Consider the following 13,685-nt stretch of genomic DNA (forward strand, 5'->3'; position numbering starts at 1 on the left):
TACCTAGGTACCTTAGGCTAGGTAGGCACTCGAATTAGCAGGTTGGTACCTGTAAAAACAGCCGTGAACCCCTGCAAGATCAGCTGGTACTGGCCAGTTAGAAGCCGCCAACGATCCCGTCTCAGCGCCTGCCACTGGCGTGCCTGCGCTGCCCGACTGCCACCCCGCAGACGCCGTCCTGCCAAAATTCCCGCTAAAATCATTTCCCGCCCGATCTCGTCTCGGCCTTCTTCTCTGTTACGCATGCGCCCTCTCTCCGACCTTTCACCGTTGCCGTTGCACCGTTTTGTCCTCGAAAACCTCGACCTCGCCGCCCATTCCCACGCACAAATCCCAATTCTCGTCGTCACCGCTCAAAATGGCCGAGGAAAAGCCTCTGCCCTTTGTCTACCAGTTCGCCGCCGGTTCGTGCCGCCCGCCGTCGTGGCCCTCGTGGCGCTACTACCTACAACCGTTGAGAGCTCATGGCTAACATTCGTCTCCTGCAGGCGCCATTGCCGGTGTTTCTGAGGTAACAGGACTTGCCAACCGCTGATTTTAACACACACTAAATTGATTTCCTTAGATTCTGGTCATGTGAGCCTTTTCCTGCATACATCAACTTCGGTGTTGACGCCGAACTCGCCGAGAACATCCCGCTAACCGTCACGCGCCCAGGTACCCATTGGACGTTGTCAAGACTCGAGTGTACGCTTGTTCTCCCACAGCTTCAATTGACCTTTCCTTGCGAGAACCGTAACGTTAACACGCTGTTAGTCAATTGCAAACCGGTACCGCTACCGGCGAGAGTTACAATGGCATGGTCGACTGCTTCCGCAAGATTATCAAAAATGAAGGGTACGGCACCACCTCGACGCCGACTCAGGGCAAGTAAAAATTGCTGACAACTAGCCCAGCTTCTCCCGCCTCTATCGCGGCATCACGGCTCCCATCTTGATGGAAGCCCCCAAGCGTGCCACCAAGTTTGCAGCCAATGACGAATGGGGCAAGTTCTACCGCAACATGTTTGGCGTCACCCAGATGAACCAGTCGCTCTCCGTCCTTACCGGCGCCACCGCTGGTGCTACCGAGTCATTTGTCGTCGTTCCCTTTGAGCTTGTCAAGATTCGTCTCCAGGACAAGGCCTCGGCCGGCAAATACAAGGGCATGGTCGACTGTGTCGTCAAAACGGTCCGCAACGAGGGCGTCCTCACCATGTACCAGGGTCTCGAGTCTACCTTGTGGCGCCACATTCTTTGGAACGCTGGCTACTTTGGCTGCATTTTCCAGGTCCGTCAAATGCTCCCCAAACAAGACACCAAGAGCGGCAAGATGACCAACGACCTCATCTCCGGCGCCGTCGGTGGTACCGTCGGCACCATCCTCAACACACCCATGGATGTCGTCAAGAGTAGAATTCAAAATACTCCCAAGGTGGCCGGCCAGATCCCCAAGTACAACTGGGCCTGGCCCGGCGTGGTCACCGTGTTCAGAGAAGAGGGCTTTGGCGCTCTCTACAAGGGTTTCCTTCCCAAGGTATGTCCCTTCGCCCATTGTCTCGCACCCATACGCAAACGCTAACTCTTGTCAGGTCCTTCGTCTTGGCCCCGGAGGCGGTATTCTCCTCGTCGTCTTCACTACCGTCATGGACACTTTCCGCCAGTGGCAAGTTTAAATTCTCTCAAGAAGCATGAAAAAAAGTGATACCACCCGAGGTTACGTAGCATCCTGTCAAAACGTGTTTGGAATATGAATGGAGAAGAAAAAGAAATAATGAACGCCAAGAAGCCTACCTTTTGTACATATACATGGTGTGTGGGCATGCTGCTGGGGTTGAGACTTAACTCTCCGTCGAACTTTATCTTTTTTGTCATCTTTCTGGCGGCATCAAGGGGATTTATGAAACGTGCGCCTATGCGATGCGATATAGCAGCGGTGATAGACAATCTAGAAGAATTCTTAGCCTAGCCAATCTCAAGTATCAAGGTGTGTCGTCTGCAGTGAGCTGGCAGTCGTTTTCCTGGTTGCGTCAATTGCCAGCTGCACGCCTTCATGCACACAAACGCCGCCTTGCAGGAGAGCCTTTGAATTCAGCCAACACGATAAGAATACTTGTAAAAAAGCGCCTCATTTTCATTTTTCCTCATAATTTTCCTCTCTTCTCCTCCCTCTACAAATGCACTCATCCCTCCCTAGATTCCCCTATAAATACACCCACTTCCACCCGCCTTCTGCCCTTCATCCTCCACCACACACAACTCCAACAACACCCACGAACTCTGAACACCTCTAATGATAATCTAATCCTTCAATTGGCTTTCTTTATCTATTTTCTCTTTTAGCCTCTTATTGTTTCTTCTTTATATTCTGCTTTCACTGCCCTTTGCGGCAGCACTGATCACTGCATTCTTGAGCCATCGTTGCTTTCCAGCCTACAAGTCTACAGGTGCGTGCCATATTTGCCTATGCATCTTCTACACCACCCAAGATCAGTGACGCGAGGTCTTCAACGATTTTGTCACACGGCCTCCGCGCGCTGGGTTGATGCAAGAGTCAACTCATTGGAGTCTCTTCACTCATGCTTCTCTCTCCTCTGCCCTTTCTTCTCCGTTTCACTTACAAACTTGACATGCTTGTTCCGTGCTAATTACCTATAGGGAGCGACTAGCAGGTCTGAAACCACCATGAACGACCCTGAACAGGGCGATGACGCCACTCATCAAGGCTTTGATCCGGCCTTGTTAGACGACGACGGGGATCTCACCGACAGTGGTAGCGAAAGTGGGGATTCACAGGCAGAGGTGAATTTTCAAGGCGACTGCTTGAAAGCATGCGAGCCTCCTTTCAGAGACAGACGAGAGGCTGCCTTTCGCAGGAAGCAGAGGATCAGGCGACTGAGGGCTCACGTGGCCAGCGCACGCGAGCGACTCAGTAATGTCAGGGAGCAGCTGCGACAGGCAAACAGGAGACTGCGAGACCGGGCGCAGCAAGCTAGAAACAGGAGGCAGCCAAAAAAAACCGAAACGGCAAGTGAAACTACCAGTCATCGTCGCACGACTGCATTGCTATGAGATGAGGCTAACTAAACAGCAGACATGGAGAGGGGAGCTTGCCAAGCGCCTGCTCCGTCAGCCCGGCGCTTTTGAATACGGTAAAATTGTGAAGATGGCTACCTGGGAGGAGAACAGCTCTTACACATATCTCCATCCAGGACTCAAGCTCCGGAGACCGTCTGAGGCGGACTTGGAGCAGTACCACGTATGGAACGAGTGGATGGCCAAATTCCAGGCGCAGAGGCAGGCTAGCAAGGCGCAGAGGCAGGCTCGTCAGCCGGCCACCGGCCTAGACTTGAATTCCCGGTTCCCCGTCCAAGTTCTGGGGGGGATTCTGCGGAACCTTCTTGTCTTTGATGGTCGGCCTATCCACGTCGTTTCGCGACTGGACCCTCACTACGAGCCAGGCCCGGGCCTCGTCAACGGCAGCCTCCGGTTGCTGAATCGTTTCCACATCGGAAACGCATCATTTAGTCTTACCTGTGAGATGCCCCCCCAGGTTCTGCTCGCTCCCCTCAGCGTGTGCAAGCAGTGGAACTACATCGGCAGCAACCTCTTTTACAGTCTCAATCACTTCTGCTTCTCCTCGTTGGGCGAATAGGGTCGCTTCGCGGGCAATATTGGAGCGAGAATACAAAGACTGCAGCTTATCAGCCTGCTATGGATTGGAAATCAAGAGGTTTGCAACGCCCCCACCAAGAAGCGTGGCAAGTATATATCGCGCCGCACGCAGCCGCTCATGTACTTGCCGGAGAGCATCCGGCTGAAGCATATTGAGATTTACATTCGCGAGAGCGATCCTTTCTATATGCGCAGAAAGCACGAACCACGCGGAGCTATTCGATTCCTTAAAGGACACACGATAACGCAGCCGGATTTCCGGCTTTTTCGCGACATGAAGACGATACAGGGCGGCGACTACATCTGGTGTCTGCGAGGACTTTACTCTATGCGACTCTACGACTATGATTTCTATATCAAGGGAGGTAAGACGACGGGCCTGCGTAACCATAACTTTATTGGGCTGTTGAATGAGGTGACGACGAGACAAAAAGCCCCCGAGAAGGAGAGATTGGCAAAATTTGAAAACCTTGCTCCTCTTTGTGGGTATTTGCCCAGAAATCACGAGAGGCGCTGGATCGAAAAGGAAATCACGATTGAAAGAGAGAGAGACGGAGACCGATTAGAATACGAGCCGGAGAGCGAGCCGGATGAGGATGAGGCCCCGCCATCCGGACCCGACGACCAACACGGCCTCACTCCAGGATTCCACGGCGGCAATGGAGAGAACGACAACGACGATAGCGATGATGACAACGACCGAGGACGCAACCACCGCCCTGATCGTCGACATGGTCGCAACTCCCCCCGTCGCGTCGCTCGCACCACAGGCCCAGCTTCTGTGGCGGGCCCCTCCGACGACGACGTGCTCATGTCCGACGCTCCTCAGCGCGGCGAGCAGAGCGACGAAGAGATGAGCGTCACCGAGCATGGTGATGATGTCGACACGGCCATGGTCAATACCGATCTAAATGAGACCACACATACCCACGGCAGCAGCAGCTACAACGTCAACGCCAACGCTGACGCGCCTCCTCCCTCTCCCTGCGCTACAAGACGTAGCCGGAGCTCTGACCTCTACATCGACGGCCACGGCGGCAGCGGCAGTGGCCCCTCACCCGCCCGACACATGACCCCAGGGCTGCCGGCGCAAGGAAGCTACCGATTCCCCCCCTCTGTCAGCCCCGTCTCGGAGAATTCCGAAGGCAGCATGTTTGTCCGCAGCGACCGCGACACCACGCCGATAAAGATTGATGTCGAAGGCGCCATCGGAGCAGTGAAATCTCGTCGCTCTGCGCCGCAGCAGTCTCCAGGGCCAGCGCACGTTGCGCAGCGGCTGCGGGAACAGTCCTGGGAGAAGGAGTCGTCGAGCGACTCGGATGACGAAAACGACGACGGCGATGATGATGATGATGATGAAGAAGAAGGAGAAGATGGCAATGGCAGAGGTGGTCGTGTGCCGAATGATGATATAGAGGAATCAGAAGAGGAGGTGGACTCTGATGAACAGGACGAAAGTGACGACGATGAAAACCAAGACGACAATGACGAAGAATAATAAGCTGGCACAAAATCCTAGCCAAATTACTGGCACCCACGACTCTTGCTCACTCTTTTGCTCACGACAGTACTATGCTTTACGAGAGAATACGACTTGACGACTTTGTAAATTGAATTTACATCTACAAGTCAACGACTTGGTTAACGGTGGGTTGGTTTCGAGCTCATCCCTTTCCATCACCAACCAATCTTTTGCGCATTTGGCAAACATTTCAACTGGCTCTTTCTTTTCTTATCAAGATGCCATTTCTACGACATCTATCGCAACATCAGGTTTTGCAAGAATCAAGGGATTATTCGACGGTTTTTTTTTTTTTCAGCCTAGTAGCTACCACATTGGGCGTTATCAAGTTATATGCATGATATCCATTTTCTAGAATCCTAAATCAAAAACATCAACCAACACCTTATCCTTGCGCAAGACCCCATGCAAACTAATAAATGTGCAATGCTTGTATAGGGCCAATATTCTGCATTCTGTGAAATGTCGAGAAAAAGTACGTCTTCTTTATACAATTTTTATGCTTCAATATCTCCAATTTCCAATTTACCAGCCCCTTCTGGTTGTGCCGCGAGGCTCAAATACGGCTCTCTCTGAGCCGGTATTGCTTCCTGTATTTACACTGCCGCGCCCTTCTTCTATGCTGCGACGACCCTGGGCATCCATCTCTGAGAGCGTAAACATGAGTGGTTCGTCGCCGACCGACTCATCATCTCCACGGATGAGGCGGCTGCTGCAAGCACCCGTGTAGCTGCCTCTACCAGACTGCGTGAGCTGTGGTGGCGGTGTCTGGCCACGCCCGGCGCTCATTCCAGTATATCGCTTTCGTTGAAACGGCGACGAGGTCTGCGAGACAGAAATCAAACCGTCTGGGGGTGTTTCTTCTGTAGAACCGCGGAGCATCGCCACCGAGACACTCGCAGACCGAATCTCAGGGGCGGGTCGCAGGCTGCTGGGCGGGCTTTCACGGGCGGTAGACTCGTCTTGCAGCTGCAACTGGCGACGAAGCGTGCTGAGAGTCGGAGGCTCCCTATCCTCTGCTCCCAGACTGATGCTTCGATTGGCAAAAGCCAAGTCCGTTTCTTCGTCGTCAGCAGTCGCCCTGGTCTGTTGTGCAACCGAACTTGATCGTCTCTGATGTGAGCCAAGGCGGGGCGACAATGGTATATCGATAGCAGTAGTGCCTTCCTGGGTAATGGTGCTTTCGCGACTTGTTTCCGGGATCGAGGGGCCTTCGGGGCGTGCTCCTCGAGAAACTGCTCTAGAACGCTCGTCTGAGTGATCGACTATCGAGTTTTCGCTGAGGCGAGATGGAATAGCGGGCGTATGGGGGGTATGTGGTGAAATGGGCTTGCCAGGTGACGATGAAGACGGCGACATTGATGCCGGCGCTACCATTCCGGGTACACTCGTTAGTTGCCGGCTGGAGCTACTTGACGAGCGCTGCAGCTGCATAGACGACGTCATGGAATCTCCCAGGGCGTTGTTTGACTCCTTCATGAGGTGAAACCTGGACAACTGCGCAACGGTCTTATTCGTTGCCGACTCTCGCTTGGTTGGCTCGAAACTCTTGAGTGTCTTTTTGCTATCCAGAATCTTTAAGAAGTCGGAGATGTCGTCTTCTTCGGCAGGCAGCGACCCGGAGCTAGTGTTTTCAGGCTCAGCTAATAGTCCAGATCCAGGTTGAACCACCGAGGAGGCCAGGCTCTGTCGCCCACTGCTACCTTGCTCATCATCGGGTCCTCCTCTACTCGGCCCACTAATGGACGGACGATTGCGACGGTGGGTAAAACTACTGCTATAGCGGCTGGAAGAGGAAGGGCGCGGCGAGCCAACGACGGGAATATCGGTTGGTTGCGGAGGTCCGCCTCGCAAGGACGCGGGCATGCCAGCGGTAAGTGATGTTCGTTGCCTAGGCTGCATCGGTGGGAAAGCTGAGGTTCGGCTTTGCAATGATGCTGGAGATTCCGGTTCGAGAGATCGAGGTACGGGAGAGCCCGAGAGAGAGCCCGCCTTGAATGGTTGGAAAGAGATGGATGGTCTTCTAGAAGATCCATCAGGTCGGGTTGCATGACGACTTGATTGTCCTTTTGTGCCAATGGGTAATGAGTGAGGAGCATCGAAGTCTGATTGCCTCGGCAACGAGGCTGGCGGGGAGCTTGTGTCAGAGCCGGGATGCTTGACAGATCTCAGCGCAGTGATGGGACTGGTTCCCAAGGGCCCGTCGCCATGAAACGTTGATAGACTGCCGTAGGTTTGTTGAACATCACCGATGCCAGGTCGTCTTCGATGGTCTCGTAGTGAGCCAACTTCGGGTTGTGTAGCTCTGGGAGAACCAGTTCTCGTGGGTATGGAGGGCTTGAAGTAGTTCTCGTCAATACCCATGAACCTAGAGCTCAAAAGCGACTCCGCATCATCGATTTTGAAGTTGCAATCGTTTCTGTACGTAACTGACGTGCTCAGGCGGCCAACGGGAACATCCAAGTCTCCAAACATGTATTCCGTAATGGGATCGGACTTGCCGTCAATGGGGCTCCTCAGAAGGTCTGGCGATGTTCTGTGCGGACGCTGCATAAGTATCCTGCAACGAGGGGAGAGAGCCGCAACGCAGCCCTTTGTTCGCCCATGACTTGTGAATTTCCAGGCTGGCAAGAGCCTCGTGGTAATGAAGAGGGATCTGAAGAAGACGATGGCTTTTTTGTAAATGGTTGGGAGGATGGGACCAAAGTCTTCTGTTGGCATGGAGGTATTGGGCATCAGCTCCACCGTCCAACGTTCCAAGACGACTTCTGTGTTGCGGCCGAAAGTACTGGGCGACGTGCCTTCACTTGAGCGGGACGACTGCAGCTGTTCCATGACATCCCAGCGTTTGCCTTGTTCGTCAATAGTAATTAGACTCTGACTTTCTTTTAAGGAGGAGGCATCTAGAAACACCTCGATGACCATTGGAGGCGGAAGGTTTTCCAAACTGCCGCATGTCTTCCAAGTCTTGAGCTCTTCTCGAAAGTCATCGATCTCATCTGTTTCTATTTGGTACTGCATAAACGGTCAGCATAATGGAAGCTGGCGGACGAGGCAGGGCGCACACACCCATTTATTGACCTTGGGAGCTCCACTAGAATTAAGTATGGGCCGCAACTTCATCCTTGAGTCCAGAATTAATGCGGCAGCTTTGGTGTAGAAATTCTGCATAGATTATCAGCACTGAAGCGACGACGTGAGCTTTCTTTGGTTCAACACACCTGCACAATCTGGTCCAGTTTTTTTACGGAATCGCTGGGCAAAGCTGAGGCCGGTGTGCTATCACTAACAGCTGGAGCTGCTGCAGGCTGGTTCATGGAGAGAGTTGGTCCCGCCCTAGGGCGAGCTCCGCCGATGCCGGCATCAGCGTTGGGCGCACCCCGAGAGGAAGGAAGCTGTGGCGATGGCGCGGGCGATGAGGCTTTCCTCTGGGGTATCCTTGCTTGTTGATGCATAGCGAGAGGCAAAAGGTTTCGGCCGATGGGGAGGAGAGTGGACGTCGGGGAGCAATTAGGCAATAGAAGTGTGCTCTTCCATCGTCGTGGCTTGGCAGTCGATAGTAATGGTGAATGATTGTAATATCAAGAAATTGTAGTTGTGGATGAGTGTGTAGATGGACAAGGAGCCAAACTAGTAGGTAGCTAGCTACCTAGTCACCAGTGGTCGGACAGCAGCTGACACAAGGGTAGTTCAAAGTACCGTACAAGAGGACAGGGCCGGCTGGTGCGAGTACAACCGCAGGACTGGGGCAGCGTAGGAAGTATAGGTATCGAAGATGGGAGAGGGATGTCGAACTTGTCAAGTGGTTTGTGTTTGGCGGGCTATGGTGGTAGATGGATCCGAGGCCGGGTCATTCGTAGCGGCTCGTCGAGGACCTCGTGATGGTGATTCGGTAGATAGGTTTCGTCATAGGGCGGCCGCAGGAGAGGATTGGCGGCAAGGAAGGACAAGGAAGGTTAGGGACTAGTAGGAATGAGAATTCAGAGAAGGATGGAGAGGTAGCGTAGGAGGTTACCAAGAGGTTAAGTGAGGAGGAAGAAGAAGAAGAAGAAGAGCGGTGGTGGTTGATGCGAGAGGTGACTCGAACGGCAGCGTCGATAACGCAATGGGCACAAGGGCTCCCTAACAAGTCGTGGAGAAGAAGCGGGTTCTGGGGGCAGCAGTTGCTATCGTGATACCTGATGGTTGGTACAAAAGGGTAGATGAGGCAAGTACCAGCTAAATGGAGCCAGGCAGCTGTTCGGGCGGCGCTAGATTGTTAGCTAGGTACCTAGGTAGGCGTGTGTCCTGGCGTCCATTATGAAGGCCCTTGATGGGGCGCACAGGCAAGAAGACAAGCATGCCTGAGCTAAAGTGTGTGGCTCCCAGAGTCACGGCAAGTATCTTGTACCCAATCGCTGGCTGCTGATACCTCATTGGCGCCCGTTGACTGACCCACTCCTCAGGTCCCGATGCAGTATCTGGTACCCGCACTGAGGGCAGCCTGGGGATGCTGCGACCACTGGCCGGGTCCGGGACATGATTGAAAAGCAGAGAAAAAAAAAGAGACGGGGTCAGTTTCGGGCTGCCAGATCGCATCTAGGCACATTGTTTGGATTGTACAACCTTGATGTCGAGGATACTGGGGCCATGGACACGCGCTGACTGTGATAAACAGTGCTCTGTCACTGCAGGGGGGAAATTGGCAAATTGGGAGCCATTGACCTGGCCTACAGGTTGCAGCCAATCGAGTGTCACTCAGGGTGATGTTGTCGCGAGCAGCTACTATGCATCACGCCGCACAAGTTACACAGACCTCATTCACGATTAACTCGCCAACTCGTGCATAATCGAGTGAACCTCGACCACGTTCAGGCATGCACCGCTTGTTGTGGATGCTGCAGCTCTGTCTGCACTGTCGTGTCACTGTTGGCGTCCACCAAGCTGGGGTGAAAATGTGCCACCGCCAGCTATCCGAAGAGAGCTCTCGTCTGGCCTGTGCCACGTATTACAGAACAGCTGTCATCCCACAAGTGCAGAAAGATCTGCAATGTCGACAATTGCGTGTCTGTGCTTGAGAGTGCATGGCTCGTTGGCCGTTTGTTACTGCCTATAGTTGATGACTCTGGTTGAGCGACGGTTCTATAAGATTTTGTCCATGTAGTCTTCTCTCATCCTGATATAGATCCACCAAGATTCGGTCTGGTGCTTTCATCCTTCCAATCAAAATGAACTCTGGTCTGGTGTATATTCCTCTCGTCCAGCTTAAGTTGTCTCTCGTCCAGCTCACTTCTTACTACGCCGGGCTCGTCATCTATAGCTTCGAAAGTAGTTAATAAAGCATCCAAGCATGGACCAGCCGAAATCGTGGTTCTTGAACTGCAGTGATTTATCCTCCGTCAGCCGCACAGCTTGTAGGCCGGAAGAGGAACAAGCCCTTGGATACCTAGGTAGGTATTGGTTCGCCTTGTTGGGCAGAAGCACATGCAGGTGCCCTCGTGCCAAAGAAACAGCGCTACCTTACTTTAGCTCAGGCGACCAAGCCTAACAAGTCACCCGCGCTAGCGTATCCGGCAGTGCTCATTATTGGTCTTCGATGTCAATGGAAAGCAGGTCAAGAGGACCACTAATTATAGCAGAAATGAAACCGAGAGCCATTGTTACTATCTAGCTAGTCCATGTAGTTTTTTTTTTTACATTTCTTCTCCTTTCCGGAAATCGTCACTTGGCTATTTTTGTAGCAATATTCAACCACCAGCTCTCACTGCCGCTGCACTGCCGCTGCCCTGCCGCCAACTTTGCCTGGTGCAACCCCACTTAGCCACCCAGCCTTCGCGTCCTGATGACGAACTGGTTCTGGCTCCAGTCTGCCTGCCTGCAAGACGCTGACATCCACCCACTGACGGACGACCTTACCGAGCTCGCCACCGCACCTCTTCTTTTCCTGCAACGGGTTGTGCATCGACTCGACACCACTCGCGATACCTCGGCATCACCTATCAATCACATACCGACTCGTGAAAACCTCGGATTTTCTCTCGCCTCTCTCGCCTCTCTCGCCTGTCGTTCAGCTACCACCTCCACCAACTCGCGCCCACTCGCTTGTCGACCCAAGCATCGCAACCATGTTTCGAGCGGCGGCGGTCGGTCCTTTCGATGATGCAGTCGGTAAGTCGTGTGACGGCCGGTGATTCACCTCCTCCATGTAGCAATGCTAACTCTCTTTAGCCAAGGCGACGGACGAGAACCTCACCTCCGAGGACTGGGGCGCCATCATGGAGGTATGCGACAAGGCTACCAGCGACCCAACTGGCCCCAAAGAAGCTGTCCAAAGCATGATCAAGCGCCTTGCGCATCGTAATGCGAATGTCCAATTATATACACTCGAGGTAAATTTGTCAGGGCTCTCCTTTCAGGATATATGCTGATCTACTCCAGCTTGCACACGCTCTCTGCCAAAACTGCGGAAAGCCCATGCACCGCGAAGTGTCCAGCCGTGCCTTCTCCGACGCCCTACTCAAGCTTGCCAACGACCGTAACACCCACCAACAAGTCAAGAGCAAGATTCTGGAAAAAATGAAGGATTGGAGTGACATGTTTAGCAAGGATGCCGATTTAGGCATTATGTACGACGCTTACTACCGACTGAAGCAAACCAACCCCACGCTGCAAGCCCCGAGCGCGCCGCAGAAGCAAGGTCTCACCGCGTCAGACAGGCAAAAGGAAGACGAAGAACTCCAGATGGCACTCAAGCTGAGCTTACAAGAAGACGACCGCAAGAAGGCTGCCACATCCTCCAGCTCTGCGCAGCCTGGCTCCTCTAGCAAAGAAGAGGCTGCTCCAGCTCCACCAGTGCCTGCCGGCACCACGGCAGCCACGGTCAGCAGAGTGCGCGCCTTGTTCGACTTTGCACCCTCTGAACCCGGCGAACTCGAGTTCAAGAAAGGCGATGTCATTGCTGTTCTCGAGAGTGTATACAAGGACTGGTGGCGCGGTTCACTCAAGGGCAATACCGGCATTTTTCCGCTCAACTATGTCGAGAAGCTCACGGATCCGACACCAGATGAGCTGCAGAGAGAAGCGCAGATGGAAGCCGAGGTCTTTGCAGAAATAAAAAACGTAGAGAAGCTCTTGACCCTGCTAAGTGCCTCCAATACGGGTCCTCGAGAGGAGGACAACGAGGAGATTTCAGTAAGAACGATAACTTAGCAAAGATGGAAGGGCTGGATACACTAACCTTTACTAGAAGCTCTATCATCAAACATTGGCAATTCGACCAAAGCTCATCAAGCTGATCGAAAAGTACTCTCAGAAGAAAGGTAAATCACACTCACAGCTCAGAAGAAATCACGCATTAATACTTGGTAGATGACTTCACACAACTCAACGAGAAGTTTATCAAGGCACGCCGAGATTACGAGTCTCTTCTTGAGTCCTCCATGGCACACCCCCCTCAACATAATTACCAGCAATATGCAATGCGACCCGGCCAAGGCTACCCTCAGCCTGTAGGCTATCCCAGCCAGCCTCCCCCGTCTCAGGAGCCCAACCAATACTATAACCCTGCGCCTCCAGCAGGGCCCGGTTCGGGCTACCAAGCATCTTCTCCTCCTCCCAATTTTCCGCCCGGCGGCCAACCTGGCAATGCTCCGTTTTACGTAGGCGGAGCCGAGGTGCCATCTCAGATCGGAACCCAACCGCCCGCTTCCCAGCAATACCCCCCTCGCGACTCCACGCCGCATGTTCCTTCATCCTCGCAGCCGTCCGTGCCTGGTAACAGCGCATCGCCTCCGCCTCAGGGCCAAAGCTATACACCTTACTCGCCTCAGCCTCAGCAGCTGTACCACCCGCCCTCCCAGCAGGCGCAGCGGCCCCAGAGCACATACGGAGCCCAGGAGCTGGCCACTTCGGTCTACGACTCTCCCATTGCGCCGCACAATCCCAACAGCTTCTACGCCCAGGATGAAGCAGCTTCTGCCAGCGCGCCGGCGCCCTCGCACCAGCAGCAGACTCCCTCGCAGCCGCACTACCAGAGCTACTCACCGCCTGAGCAGGCCCCTCCTCCGGTGCCGACCGGCCAGCCCCCGCAGGTCCCTGGTGGCGGCGCCCCTGGTGGCGGCGTGCCTCAGTATAAGCCATATGTCCCACCCGGAGCCTCTGCCTCCGACGGCCCCAGTGCGCCTAGCCCGAACGACTACTACCGCCAGCCTGGCGGCTACTAAGCAAATCAAGCGGATGGGAAAGCAGAATCTGTCAGGGAGAATAGGTCAAGACTTTCTCTTACCCCATGTTAGAAAGCTTGGTGTAAGTGATCTATGTGGTGAGTGACTTGCAAATTTCGGCAAGGTTCCGTGACATGAAAAACACGCAGGAGAGGGGGGATGCACCTATAGCAGCACACATCATCACTAGCTAGCTAGCGACACGTTTTGTTTGAAATTCTTGGTTTACTTGACAGAACCATTGCAGTTATCATGTGATGCGCCTTTGCTCTACGTGTCCATGTAATCCTGTAAGCAAAAGCATAATTG

The 13,685-nt window shown here is 53.6% G+C and overlaps 4 protein-coding genes across 4 annotated transcripts; 3 read left to right on the forward strand and 1 right to left on the reverse strand.

Moving 5' to 3' along the window:
* Positions 1-358: 358 nt before the first annotated feature.
* BBA_02846 (mitochondrial 2-oxodicarboxylate carrier 1) lies at positions 359-1,654 on the forward strand (the record flags this gene model as incomplete). Its single annotated transcript, XM_008597943.1, has 7 exons — positions 359-404; positions 489-511; positions 566-576; positions 658-687; positions 757-837; positions 897-1,515; positions 1,571-1,654. The coding sequence occupies 7 exons, from the start codon at positions 359-361 to the stop codon at positions 1,652-1,654; spliced, it is 894 nt and encodes a 297-aa protein (XP_008596165.1).
* Positions 1,655-2,663: 1,009 nt separating this feature from the next.
* Positions 2,664-5,151, forward strand: BBA_02847 (uncharacterized protein; the record flags this gene model as incomplete). The annotated part of the gene is made up of 3 exons (XM_008597944.1): positions 2,664-2,780; positions 3,073-3,620; positions 3,687-5,151. The coding sequence occupies 3 exons, from the start codon at positions 2,664-2,666 to the stop codon at positions 5,149-5,151; spliced, it is 2,130 nt and encodes a 709-aa protein (XP_008596166.1).
* A 549-nt stretch (positions 5,152-5,700) lies between these two features.
* BBA_02848 (autophagy-related protein 13) lies at positions 5,701-8,630 on the reverse strand (the record flags this gene model as incomplete). The annotated part of the gene is made up of 3 exons (XM_008597945.1): positions 5,701-8,190; positions 8,245-8,340; positions 8,397-8,630. 3 exons carry the CDS (start codon positions 8,628-8,630, stop codon positions 5,701-5,703), a joined length of 2,820 nt encoding a protein of 939 aa, XP_008596167.1.
* Positions 8,631-11,279: 2,649 nt separating this feature from the next.
* Positions 11,280-13,376, forward strand: BBA_02849 (VHS domain-containing protein; the record flags this gene model as incomplete). The annotated part of the gene is made up of 5 exons (XM_008597946.1): positions 11,280-11,322; positions 11,383-11,543; positions 11,593-12,345; positions 12,401-12,473; positions 12,523-13,376. The coding sequence occupies 5 exons, from the start codon at positions 11,280-11,282 to the stop codon at positions 13,374-13,376; spliced, it is 1,884 nt and encodes a 627-aa protein (XP_008596168.1).
* Between the last annotated feature and the right edge of the window lie 309 nt (positions 13,377-13,685).

The sequence above is a fragment of the Beauveria bassiana genome (genome assembly GCF_000280675.1).
Source record: "Beauveria bassiana ARSEF 2860 unplaced genomic scaffold BBA_S00006, whole genome shotgun sequence".
In the NCBI taxonomy this organism is placed as follows: domain Eukaryota; kingdom Fungi; phylum Ascomycota; class Sordariomycetes; order Hypocreales; family Cordycipitaceae; genus Beauveria; species Beauveria bassiana.